At 43.9% G+C, this 12,342-nt stretch overlaps 1 protein-coding gene across 1 annotated transcript in view; it reads left to right on the top strand.

Moving 5' to 3' along the window:
* Positions 1-12,113, top strand: part of mpv17l2 (MPV17 mitochondrial inner membrane protein like 2) — a 77,501-nt gene extending 65,388 nt beyond the window's left edge. The window contains exon 7 of the mRNA XM_034180089.1: positions 11,663-12,113. Within this exon, the coding sequence (XP_034035980.1) occupies positions 11,663-11,707 (45 nt within the window). The 3' untranslated portion in view covers positions 11,708-12,113. The remainder of the gene's footprint in view (positions 1-11,662) is intronic.
* The last annotated feature ends 229 nt before the right edge of the window (positions 12,114-12,342 follow it).

Consider the following 12,342-nt stretch of genomic DNA (forward strand, 5'->3'; position numbering starts at 1 on the left):
CTCCACCTTGCTTTTCTGTTAGAGTTCTTAACTTAGTCCTTGGTATTTGTACTTTATTTGATTGCCTCTTTTTTATGTGTTTGTTCTTTTTGTGAGTTTTCGCTTATGTTACACTTTATACACCTTTGAGTTCCATGGTTGTTTTTAATTTTGTTGCACTTTGATTTATATTTTGATTCTGTGGTTTTTTGACTTCTTTTAGTTTATGTTTTTCCGTTTTCTCACCTTTCGTTTTTACCACCTTCCTGTTTGTTCGTGTCCTTAGACTTTTGTACACACCTGTCTTTTATTTTCTCATCAGTTGTTTTTCCATTTAAGCCACATGGTTCGTGTTTGTTTACCAGCTGTTTCACATTGGTACCTGCTTCCTGTGAATATCCAGAGTTTGACTTTGCTGCTGTATCTTCTTTCATTGGCTTGTGACCCAGGTTAGGCTCTGTCTTGTGTGTTTTTGGAGCCTTTTTTCCACGTCTCACTTTTTGTCAGTGTTTGCTGTTTTTGACTGTTGACACATATGTGTAAATTGCCCATGCCATGGGCACTAACACATCCCATACCATCACAGATGCTGGCTTTTGAACTTTGCGCTGGTAACAGTCTGGATGGTCTTTTTCCTCTTTTGTCCAGAGGACACGACGTCCATGATTTCCAAAAACAATTTGAAATGTGGACTCATCAGACCACAGCACACTTTTCCACTTTGCGTCTGTCCATTTCAAATGATCTTGGGCCCGGAGAAGGCGGCGGCATTTCTGGATGTTGTTGATGTATGGCTTTCGCTTTGCATGGTCGAGTTTTAACTTGCACTTGTAGATGTAGCGGTGAACTGTGTTAACTGACAGTGGTTTTCTGAAGTGTTCCTGAGCCCACGTGGTAAGATCCTTTACACAATGATGCTGGTTTTTAATGCAGTGCCGCCTGAGGGATCGAAGGTCACGGGCATTCAGTGTTGGTTTCCGGCCTTGCCGCTTACGTGTAGAAAGTTCTCCAGATTCTCTGAATCTTCTGATTATACAAAAATTATGGAATCACCGGCCTCGGAGGATGTTCATTCAGTTGTTTAATTTTGTAGAAAAAAAGCAGATCACAGACATGACACAAAATTAAAGTCATTTCAAATGGCAACTTTCTGGCTTTAAGAAACACTATAAGAAATCAAGAAAAAAAATTGTGGCAGTCAGTAACGGTTACTTTTTTAGACCAAGCAGAGGGAAAAAAAATATGGACGCACTCAGTTCTGAGGAATAAATTATGGAATCACCCTGTAAATTTTCATCCCCAAAACTAACACCTGCATCAAATCAGATCTGCTCATTAGTCTGCATCTAAAAGGAATGCTCACACCTTGGAGAGCTGTTGCACCAAGTGGACTGACATGAATCATGGCTCCAACACAAGAGATGTCAATTGAAACAAAGGAGAGGATTATCAAACTCTTAAAAGAGGGTAAATCATCACGCAATGTTGTAAAAGATGTTGGTTGTTCACAGTCAGCTGTGTCTAAACTCTGGACCAAATACAAACAACATGGGAAGGTTGTTAAAGGCAAACATACTGGTAGACCAAGGAAGACATCAAAGCGTCAAGACAGAAAACTTAAAGCCATATGTCTCAAAAATCGAAAATGCACAAAACAAATGAGGAACAAATGGGAGGAAACTGGAGTCAACGTCTGTGACCAAACTGTAAGAAACCGCCTAAAGGAAATGGGATTTACATACAGAAAAGCTAAATGAAAGCCATCATTAACACCTAAACTGTTGTGTGGGCCGCTGAAGAGGAGGTACTGCTGGCCCACCACCACCAGAGGGCGCCCTGTCTGGAGTGCGGGCTCCAGGCACCAGAGGGCGCTGCCGCCTCACAGGAGCAGCCGGGGTGACAGCTGTCACTTATCACCTACGACAGCTGTCACCAATCATCTGATCAGCAGTGGTATATCAGCAGGACGACATCTCCACCTCTTTCCCGAGATATCGCTCTACCTAGAAGGTACCGTACTCAGCTGATTGTGTTGTCTTTTTGACAGTAACCCTTTATTACTTTTGTGCGTTTAATAGCAGACATTCTTCCAACGAGAGGTGGAGGTGGTTTTCCCGCCATACGGATTGCTGGGTGCAAACGCACCCACATTTAACTGTTTTTGTTCCTCGCCAGCAGTACCAGATCCGACACGCGGAGGCAGTGGCCACCTGGGAGTTCGGGACTTGGCGGCTCCAGTATTCCCGGGGTTTGGTGGCGGAGGAAATCGTGTGGTTCCGGTTCTGCTTTGGACAGACGTCTCTTATCTTCGAGCCTGCCCACGTGACACATTCTTGTGAATTGACTTCTTTGTCTATTGTTGTGATCCGTGGTGTTAGTTGTGCTTATTCACAACAGTAAAGTGTTGTTATTTGACTTCCTCCATTGTCCGTTCATTTGCGCCCCCTGTTGTGGGTCCGTGTTCCTACACTTTCACAACAGGATATCTCGGCCAACGTCATGGACCCCGAGGGGCGTCAACCGGCTGTTGAACGGCCAATGGAAGAGCAGGGCGCACAGGCGTCTGCAGGAGGAATGATCGGTGAGTTGCAGCGAATCCTCACCGTTTTTACGGCTCGGCTGGATCTAATGACCGAGCAGAACGTCCTCCTTAACCGCAGGGTGGAGGCTCTCGCCGTGCAGGTGGAAGCGCGCCCTCAGGGTGCTGCTGCGGCTCCCCCTCCTGTCGATCCTGTGCGCAACAGTGACGTTCCACAGGTCGTTCAACGACCCCTCCCACCTTCCCCTGAAGCATACATAAGCCCTCCAGAGCCGTACGGGGGTTGTGTGGAGACATGCGCGGACTTTCTTATGCAGTGTTCGCTCGTCTTCGCACAATGTCCCGTCATGTACGCGACTGATGCTAGTAAGATAGCTTATGTAATTAATCTGCTTCGCGGCGAGGCACGCGCTTGGGCTACAGCGCTCTGGGAGCAAAATTCACGGCTCCTTCTGACATATGATGGGTTTGTGAGGGAGTTCAGAACAGTGTTCGATCACCCAAATAGAGGAGAGACCACTTCAGCCGTGCTGCTGTCAATGAGACAGGGGCGCCAGAGCGCAGCTGCTTATGCAGTCGACTTCCGCATCGCGGCTGCGAGGTCCGGCTGGAATAGCACTGCTCTCCGTGCCGCCTTCGTAAACGGACTGTCGTTGGTCCTGAAGGAGCACCTGGTGGCCAAGGACGAACCGCGGGATTTAGACGGGCTTATTGATCTCGTTATACGATTAGACAATTGCTTAGAAGAACGCCGTCGGGAACGAGTCGAAGGGCGTGGCCGGGCACGCACCGTCCCTCTCCCTTCTGGTTCCGACCGAGTTCCGCCCTCCCCACGCTCCACGGCCTCTACGCTCCGTGTGGTTACAGCTCCCCCTGCTGATGAAGCTATGGACACGAGCAGGGCCACATTTAGGTCACCAGATAGACAGAGGAGGCTGGTCCGCGGAGCGTGCTTTGTTTGTGGCTCAATAGAGCATCAAGTGAGGGACTGCCCCGAGCGGTTAAACACCAACGCCCGCCCCTAGAAACTGGGTTAGGGGTGGGCCAAAACATTCACGTGGGACATACCCATATTGCCACATGACTCCCAGTGACAATCCTTTATGAGGATTTAACCCTGAAGGCCCCAGCACTGGTGGACACGGGCTCTGAAGGGAATCTGCTAGACAGCAGATGGGCCAGGGAGGCAGGGCTCCCTCTGGTGGCGCTTACCTCGCCTGTGCAGGTGCGGGCACTAGATGGCTCCCTACTCCCTCTAATCACACATAAGACACCACCAGTAACTCTGGTGGTGTCAGGAAACCACCGGGAGGAGATCGAGTTTTTTGTGACTCCTGCCACCTCCCGTGTGATTCTCGGGTTCCCTTGGATGTTAAAACACAATCCCCGGATCGATTGGCCGTCCGGGGTAGTGGTTCAGTGGAGCGAGACCTGCCATCGGGTATGTTTAGGTTCCTCGGTTCCTCCCGGTTCCCAGGCTAAGGAGGAGGTCAGAGTCCCGCCCAATCTTGGGACGGTGCCGGTGGAGTACCATGACCTTGTGGATGTGTTCAGTAAGGATCTGGCGCTCACCCTTCCCCCCCACCGTCCGTACGATTGTGCCATTGATTTGGTTCCAGGCGTTGAGTTCCCGTCCAGCAGGCTGTACAACCTCTCACGACCTGAGCGCGAATCAATGGAGACCTACATCCGGGACTCTTTAGCCGCCAGGTTGATCCGGAATTCCACCTCCCCGATGGGTGCAGGTTTCTTTTTTGTGGGTAAAAAAGACGGCGGACTTCGTCCATGCATTGATTATAGGGGGCTGAACGAAATCAATCAATCAATCAATTTTTTTTTTATATAGCGCCAAATCACAACAAACAGTTGCCCCAAGGCGCTTTATATTGTAAGGCAAAAGCCATACAATAATTACGTAAAAACCCCAACGGTCAAAACGACCCCCTGTGAGCAAGCACTTGCTGACAGTGGGAAGGAAAAACTCCCTTTTAACAGGAAGAAACCAGCAGAACCAGGCTCAGGGAGGGGCAGTCTTCTGCTAGGACTGGTTGGGGCTGAGGGAGAGAACCAGGAAAAAGACATGCTGTGGAGGGGAGCAGAGATCAATCACTAATGATTAAATGTAGAGTGGTGCATACAGAGCAAAAAGAGAAAGAAACACTCAGTGCATCATGGGAACCCCCCAGCAGTCTAAGTCTATAGCAGCATAACTAAGGGATGGTTCAGGGTCACCTGATCCAGCCCTAACTATAAGCTTTAGCAAAAAGGAAAGTTTTAAGCCTAATCTTAAAAGTAGAGAGGGTGTCTGTCTCCCTGATCTGAATTGGGAGCTGGTTCCACAGGAGAAGAGCCTGAAAGCTGAAGGCTCTGCCTCCCATTCTACTCTTACAAACCCTAGGAACTACAAGTAAGCCTGCAGTCTGAGAGCGAAGCGCTCTATTGGGGTGATATGGTACTATGAGGTCCCTAAGATAAGATGGGACCTGATTATTCAAAACCTTATAAGTAAGAAGAAGAATTTTAAATTCTATTCTACAATTAACAGGAAGCCAATGAAGAGAGGCCAATATGGGTGAGATATGCTCTCTCCTTCAATCAGAGAAAGTTGGAGCCAGATTGATGAAGAGTACTGTTTGTCACTCATTAAGTCCATGCCTCAGAGACTGCAAGCTGTTATAAAAGCCAGAGGTGGTGCAACAAAATACTAGTGATGTGTTGGGGTGTTCTTTTGTTTTTCATTTGTCCATAATTTATTCCTCAGAATTGAGTGATTCCGTATTTTTCCCTCTGCTTGGTCTAAAAAAGTAACCATTACTGACTGCCACAATTTTTTTTCCTGATTTCTTATAGTGTTTCTTAAAGCCAGAAACTTGCCATTTGAAATGACTTTAGTTTTGTGTCATGTCTGTGATCTGCTTTTTTTCTACAAAATTAAACAACTGAATGAACATCCTCCGAGGCTGGTGATTCCATAATTTTTGCCAGGGGTTGTATTATGGACTGTAGATGATAGAATCTCTAAATTCCTTGCAACTGAAGAGAAAAATTGTTTTTAAACTGTTGGACTATTTTTTCACACACTTGTTCAGAAAGTGGTGATCCTCGCCCCATCTTTGCTTGTGAACAGCTAAGCCTTTTGGGGATGCTCCTTCTATACCCAATCATGACACTCACCTGTTTCCAATTAACCTGTTCACCTGTGGAATGTTCAAAACAGGCATTATTTGAGCATTCATCAACTTTCCCAGTCTTTTGTTGGCCCGTCCCAGCTTTTTTGAAACATGTTGCAGGCATCCGTTTCAAAATGAGCAAATATTTGCACAAAAACAATAAAGTTTATCAGTTTGAACATTAAATATCTGGGCGATTCCATATGTGTCATAAGGGACATTCAGAGATTCATTTCCAGCCTGGTCAGACAGTGTTATAGCAAGTACCTACATTTTGGTGCAGATAGGTTGTGATACCACTGGGCAATATTGCCTTGTGCATACTTTCGATCAGAAATGTTTTTTGGGGGAAACAGGCAAAAGTCGTACGGGACACAGAAAATTGGTAAAATTCTTTCCAGTATATTCAACACAAAAAGTCTGTGAGTTGAATGGAGACAGATTCATGTAACCATGCTGGAAATGTTTCCTTGAGTCTTAAAAGAAGCTAAATGAAACCTTTTCTCATATTAGACTATTTTTTTATTAAATGCAGAGACTTTACAAAAGTGTGTCGTACAGGATATTGTAAATGTGTCGTATGGTTTATCCCAGAACAGTTCTATAATCTGTCATTTCAGTTAAGGTTGTTACAGCATATGCTGTAGAATATCTAAATTACTGATTTTGTGCTTGATAAATTATCTTATTACCATGTGTGGAGGAAAACTGAGGTTGTATGTCGTATCAGACATAAAAATGTGTCATATGGGACAAACAACTTAACATGTATGTTACAAGGCTACAAATACCTCAATCCTAGCAGGTTTTCAAGCATTTTTTAAATACAATGGTCTTGAACCTAGAATAGAAAATACTTTCTTTTTGGTAAGAAGACAGATAATAACTCTCAAGTGCCATGTGACTGGGCACAAAATGTGAACATGAGAACAAACATACAAGATTTTAAAAATATATGAAAAACTCAAGTTTCATTGTCTAAATGGACTAAAAATGGTAAATGGACTGCATTTACATAGCGCTTTTCCATCTGCATCAGACGCTCAAAGCGCTTTACAATTATGCCTCACATTCACCCCGATGTCAGGGTGCTGCCATACAAGGCGCTCACTACACACTGGGAGCAAAAGGGGATTAAAGACCTTGCCCAAGGGCCCTTAGTGATTTTCCAGTCAGGCAGGGATTTGAACCGAGGATCTTCTGGTCTCCAGCCCAACACCTTAACCACTAGACCATCACCTCCCTGGTCTACTGGTATTATGGTATATCAAACTACACATAAGCCCCTTTCACACGGGGGCTGCTTCGAGTTGCTTCATGTGGCGTCATGACGACACAGGAATGTCTGTGCCAGGTGCGCGCAGCAGTGGGGCAGAGAGGAGGTGAGAACGCAGTCTGCAGGTTCTCTGCACAGAGAAATCAGTGCACAGTTTGGCTGCAGCCAGACTGTGCACTCTGATTTCTCTTCTAGTTTATATTTGTTCTTGTGCTGAGCTGCAGGTCTGCGCTCTGACTTCTGTTATAGTTTATCTTTCTTCCTATGACCACGAGCTGCGTGCATGCATGCACACGCACGCGAACGAACAGTCCATGTGCAAATGTGGAGATGTTTAGAGTTATACTTGATGTGGACATGTCACATCTCTGGCAGTCAATCTGTGAGCAGGACTTATGTCCTTTTTCCCCCCCTTTATTTAACACACTTATGAGAGAGTTTGAGGGGAGAGCGAGGAGCTGCAGCAGCCAGCCAGTTTTTTTTTTGTTTATTGTTCACATGTGCACGTGCGAACGAACCGTCCTTGAGTGGACTGGAGATGTCCGGACTTTTTACTGGATGTGGACCTGTCCTGTCTCCGGCAATCAGTCTGTGAGCAGGACTTTTATGGACTTTATTTAAACACAGTTGTGAGAGAAGAGCGAGGAGCTGCAGCAGCAGTCATGCTGCAATCAGTATTTTTTTTTTCTGTGCTCTTTTTGCGCCTGTAGTTTCATTGCATTATGTACACAGTATTAAAAACAGTCCTGTGTGATTTATACTTCAAGAGCAATGGAACACAGCAGGAATCATAAATTGGTGTCAGGTAACGTATTGTGAGGGTGTGGCTTCTAGTTACGCTGAGTACCGTCGCATTGCTCTGACTTGCACTGAAACCGCTTAATTTCTGCGTCCTGTGCTCGATGCAGAAAAAAATTAAACGTTTAATTTTTGCCGTCTGATACGCTTCATCCTTTGCGTCCCTCGCACTGTTCTGGCATTGAGCTACATCGTCACGGCACTGGGTTGCTTCCACGTGGTGTCGTCATGATGCCGCACGATGCAACTTGGAAGTGGGCCCGGTGTGAAATGGGCTATAGGCCTACCTTGCTTGGCCTACTCATCGCCCGTGGTTATCCGTTAGCTTTTGCAAGTGTATTTGAATTGGTGAGAAACTGCTTCTGCAAAGACTTGAAAATCCATGAGTGTGATGTGTCGTACGGGACATCTTTTAAAAGCCAATTATACAATAAATAATTAAAATAATTAACTAAGGCTATGTCAAATAAATAGTTATTGGCCAAAGTTAGAGAATCTGTAGTTGTAAGCTTTGGTCTTGAAAAAATGAGATGTGGGGATTTTTTTTTTTTTTTTTTTACATTTCTGTATGTCGTATGAGACATGACCCCAAATCCTCCATCGAATATAACAATTTCTGCCAAATGCAGTGAAGTCACATCAGGGGGTGGGATCAGGGGGTGGGGTGAATATAGCCAGTGCCTTCCTAATAATAACAATGCAATATCAATGAAAAAGCTGCAGCAATTAACTGTTAAAAATATGGGACAAAAGGTTACAATAATCTTGTTTTTCAGAATTTGAGAAAAATTCTTTGATTTTGCCCCAAAATATCCGATTCCTGGTGACTGGCAGAAAAAAATCTATTTGGTCTTTGAAGCTTAAGTATTTAAGCACACAATGCATCAGTCATCAGTTATTTTTGAGTAATTTTTAATCTACCATTTTTTAACCTTCTCATGTGGAATCACCCATCTTGTCTTTGTGATGTATTCAATTTAATATAGGTTGAAGAGGATTTGCAAATCATTATATTCTGTTTTTAACCTCATTGGAATTGGGGTTGTATGTGGCCCTGTGAGAGACTGGCGTCCTTTCCAGGGTGTACCCCACTTCACGCCTTAGAGTGCGAGGCAGGGAACGCCTGTCTGTCGCATTGCCATATAGACAAACAAACACATTCACATCCACACGCACACCTACAAACAATTTAAATTAATTATTATTAATTAATTACTAATCTGTCATTAAACTCTGGATCTGTTCCTAATTTTTCAAATCTGCAGTGATTAAACCATTACTTAATAAATCTAATCTTGACCCTAGTACATTGAAAAACTATAGGCCGATATCAAATTGATCATTTTGCTCTAAAATTCTGGAAAAGGTGGTTTCAGAGCAGCTTGTGGACCACCTTACTGAGAATAATCTTTTTGAGCCACTGCAGTCTGCTTTTAGAAAATATCATTCCACAGCAACAGCTCTCACTAAAGTGGTAAATGATCTTCTGCTTGCAATGGATTCTGACAACCATTACAGTTCTGTTGCTGTTAGATCTTACTGCTGCGTTTGATACCGTGGATCATCACATTTTACTCGATAGGCTGGAGAATCATTTTGGGATTACTGGGAATGTCCTTGCATGATTGACATCATACCTGACCAGTCATTCTCACTGTGTCTTGTACAACAACACTACCTCTAACCTTAGTGACATGAAATTTGGGGTTCCACAGGGGTCCATCTTAGGCCCCCTGCTTTTCTCCCTTTATATAGCACCCCTTGGTCAAATATTGCAGCGTTTTGGGATTACCTTTCATTGCTATGCCGATGATACTCAGTTATATATGCCAATAACTGCTGGTAATCTCATCCATGTAAAATTCTTAGAGGATTGCCTTGCATCAGTGAAAAGCTAGATGTCTAGCAATTTCCTATTTGTGAACTCTGACAAGACTGAAATGATGGTTCTTGGTCCAGTGAGACATCGGCATCAATTTGACCAGCTAACGATGAGCCTAGACTCGTGTGTCATACATCACACTGACAAAGTGAGGAACCTTGGGGGAATTTTTGATCCTACGTTGTCCTTTGATCTACTTTGACCTACACATTAGAGATATTACAGCGACTGCTTTCTTCCACCTGTGAAATACAAGGAAGATTCGTCCCATCCTGTCTAAGGCTGATGCTGAGACCTTGATTCATGCATTTGTCTGTTCTAGATTGGACTACTCCAATGTTCTATTTTCTGGTTTACTGCAGTCGAGCATTAGTGGTCTCCAATTGGTTCAAAATGCTGCTGCCAGACTTTTGACACGAAGCAGAAAGTTTGACCACATTACACCTATTTTGGCATCTCTTCACTGGCTTCCTGTCCTTGTGAGATCAGATTTTAAGGTTCTGTTACTAACCTATAAAACTGTTCTCAGACTGGCACCGCCCTACGTACCGGCCCAGCCTCTGCATTCTCAGGTGCAGGACTACTTTGTGTCCCTAGGGTGAATACAAAGTCTGCAGATCACAGAGCCTTCTCATATCATACCCCTGTTCTGTGGAATGATCTCCCTGCATCAATATAACAGTCAGATTCTGTAGAGATTTTCAAGTCCAGACTTAAGCCTCACTTATTCTCCCTTTTGTATGGCTAGCATACTGGCATAGTATGTTACTACGTTTCCTACCCTTTTAAATTAATTTTATTAGTAAACAGAGCGGGCCGCAGCCTCAACTTTATCTAAAGTCTGGGTCTTTTTGTGAAGCTTAGTGCGAGTCGCCGGCGACCACCTTTGTATTAATTCTGTTTTTCTTGTTGCTTAATGCTGACAAATTATACTGTATTTGTTGTCTTTCTGCCACCTGATTCTGTTTATTTCTCTCTGTTTGACGTGTGGCTCCATCCATAGATGGGAGTGGGTGTCTTCTTCTGCAGGCCTCCCATCCTGGATACCAACATGGACTCCCAAAAATTTCCTATTATATTTGTATTGTCAACTGTGTCAGTAGCATGGCCCAAGCAGAGGGTCACCCCCTTTGAGTCTCGTCTGCTTGCGGTTTTTTCCTAAAATCATCAGGGGGAGTTTTCCCTTACCACTGTCACCTGTGTGCTTGCTCTGGGGGTTGGTAAGGTTAGACCTTACTTGTGTGAAGCGCCTTGAGGCAACTTTGTTGTGATTTGGCGTTATATAAATGAAATGAATTAAATGTAATTAAAGTTTCCAGTCCACCTAACCTGCATGTCTGTGGGTGTGTGAGGAAGCCAGAGCACCTGGAGGGAACCCACGCAAACACGGGGAGAACATGCAGACTCCAAGAATGGATCTCTTTTCCTTCTTGCTGTGAGGAGCCACCGTGCTGCTCCGTATTAGACATGAAAGCATGATATTGTGCCAGCCATCATCATAATCCATCTACAAATCTTTGGGAGCTACAAATGGCTTGGGGGACACTGTGATAGTTGAGGACGTAGCACACCGCTTGTAGATTGCAAACTTCATGTGTGTCCAAACACACAAACAGCTGATTCTGCATTTATTATGGTGATGAACAGATAATAACATATGCTTTGAAGGATATGAGTCATCTGTGGAAAGTGATGATGCATACAGAAATGTGAGTCACTCTGCCCCCCCCCCCCCACCCTGCACACTGTTTACTGCCATCTTCATGCTCACCATCTAGACATTTGAACAACCATAGACACTTGATTTGGAGTGGTGACAGTAGTTGGTCACCACTTCCAAATCTCTAATTTAATTGTATCTATATATATTATTCATCCACAGCAAACAGGATGTGAGCAAGGAGGTGCAATGCGTTCCGCTGCAGACATTCTTTAGCACCAAGCCATTTGTCTACTTTTATGAAACACCCTGTGGCAATTTACTTTAACACGTGTGTGGTTTCTTTTCATGTCTGCAGAACAAAGTGAATGAAGAATCTCCTTTTGCACAGTACTCAAAGTGACAGGGAAGACTTGGACAGAGGCAGAGCAGCAGAGACGCCAACATTAATGTCACTGAAGTGGGGAAAAATGTTTAATCGTCATATCTGCAACGTTGTGTTCAGGAAATAATTGTACTACTATGCTATATGTTTAAAAACTTTTTCCCCCAAATATGGCAATTATAATGTCCTTTCTTTTCTTGATCTGTACATGTAAAAATGTATATTTAATTAATCGTACTGCGGACTTGGACATGTACATAAAGTCAAGCCAATTTTTTTTCTTTTGCCATATAAAAAGGTTCTTATCACTGCAGCTTGTTGGTGTTAATTGATATTACAGTGTGTCTCAGACTATCAAACATAGATAATATATCTCTGCAAAATACGCTTTCACCTCAAGGACTTGTGCAATAAATTTACCTTCATGTTTTCATTTTGGTTTGATTGTCTTTGGCTTGGATTTTGGAAAGTAGGTAACTCAGTGGTAAGTAGCTCCCCTGCCAATATGTAGACCTGTTTTCCAGTCCCACTCATGCTACCCATCTGTGTCGTTGAACAAAATGCTTAATCTATACTCAACAAAAATATAAATGCAACACTTTTGGTTTTGCTCCCATTTTATATGAGATGAACTCAAAGATCTAAAACTTTTT

The sequence above is a fragment of the Thalassophryne amazonica genome, chromosome 10, assembly GCF_902500255.1.
Source record: "Thalassophryne amazonica chromosome 10, fThaAma1.1, whole genome shotgun sequence".
Classification (NCBI taxonomy): Eukaryota; Metazoa; Chordata; class Actinopteri; order Batrachoidiformes; family Batrachoididae; genus Thalassophryne; species Thalassophryne amazonica.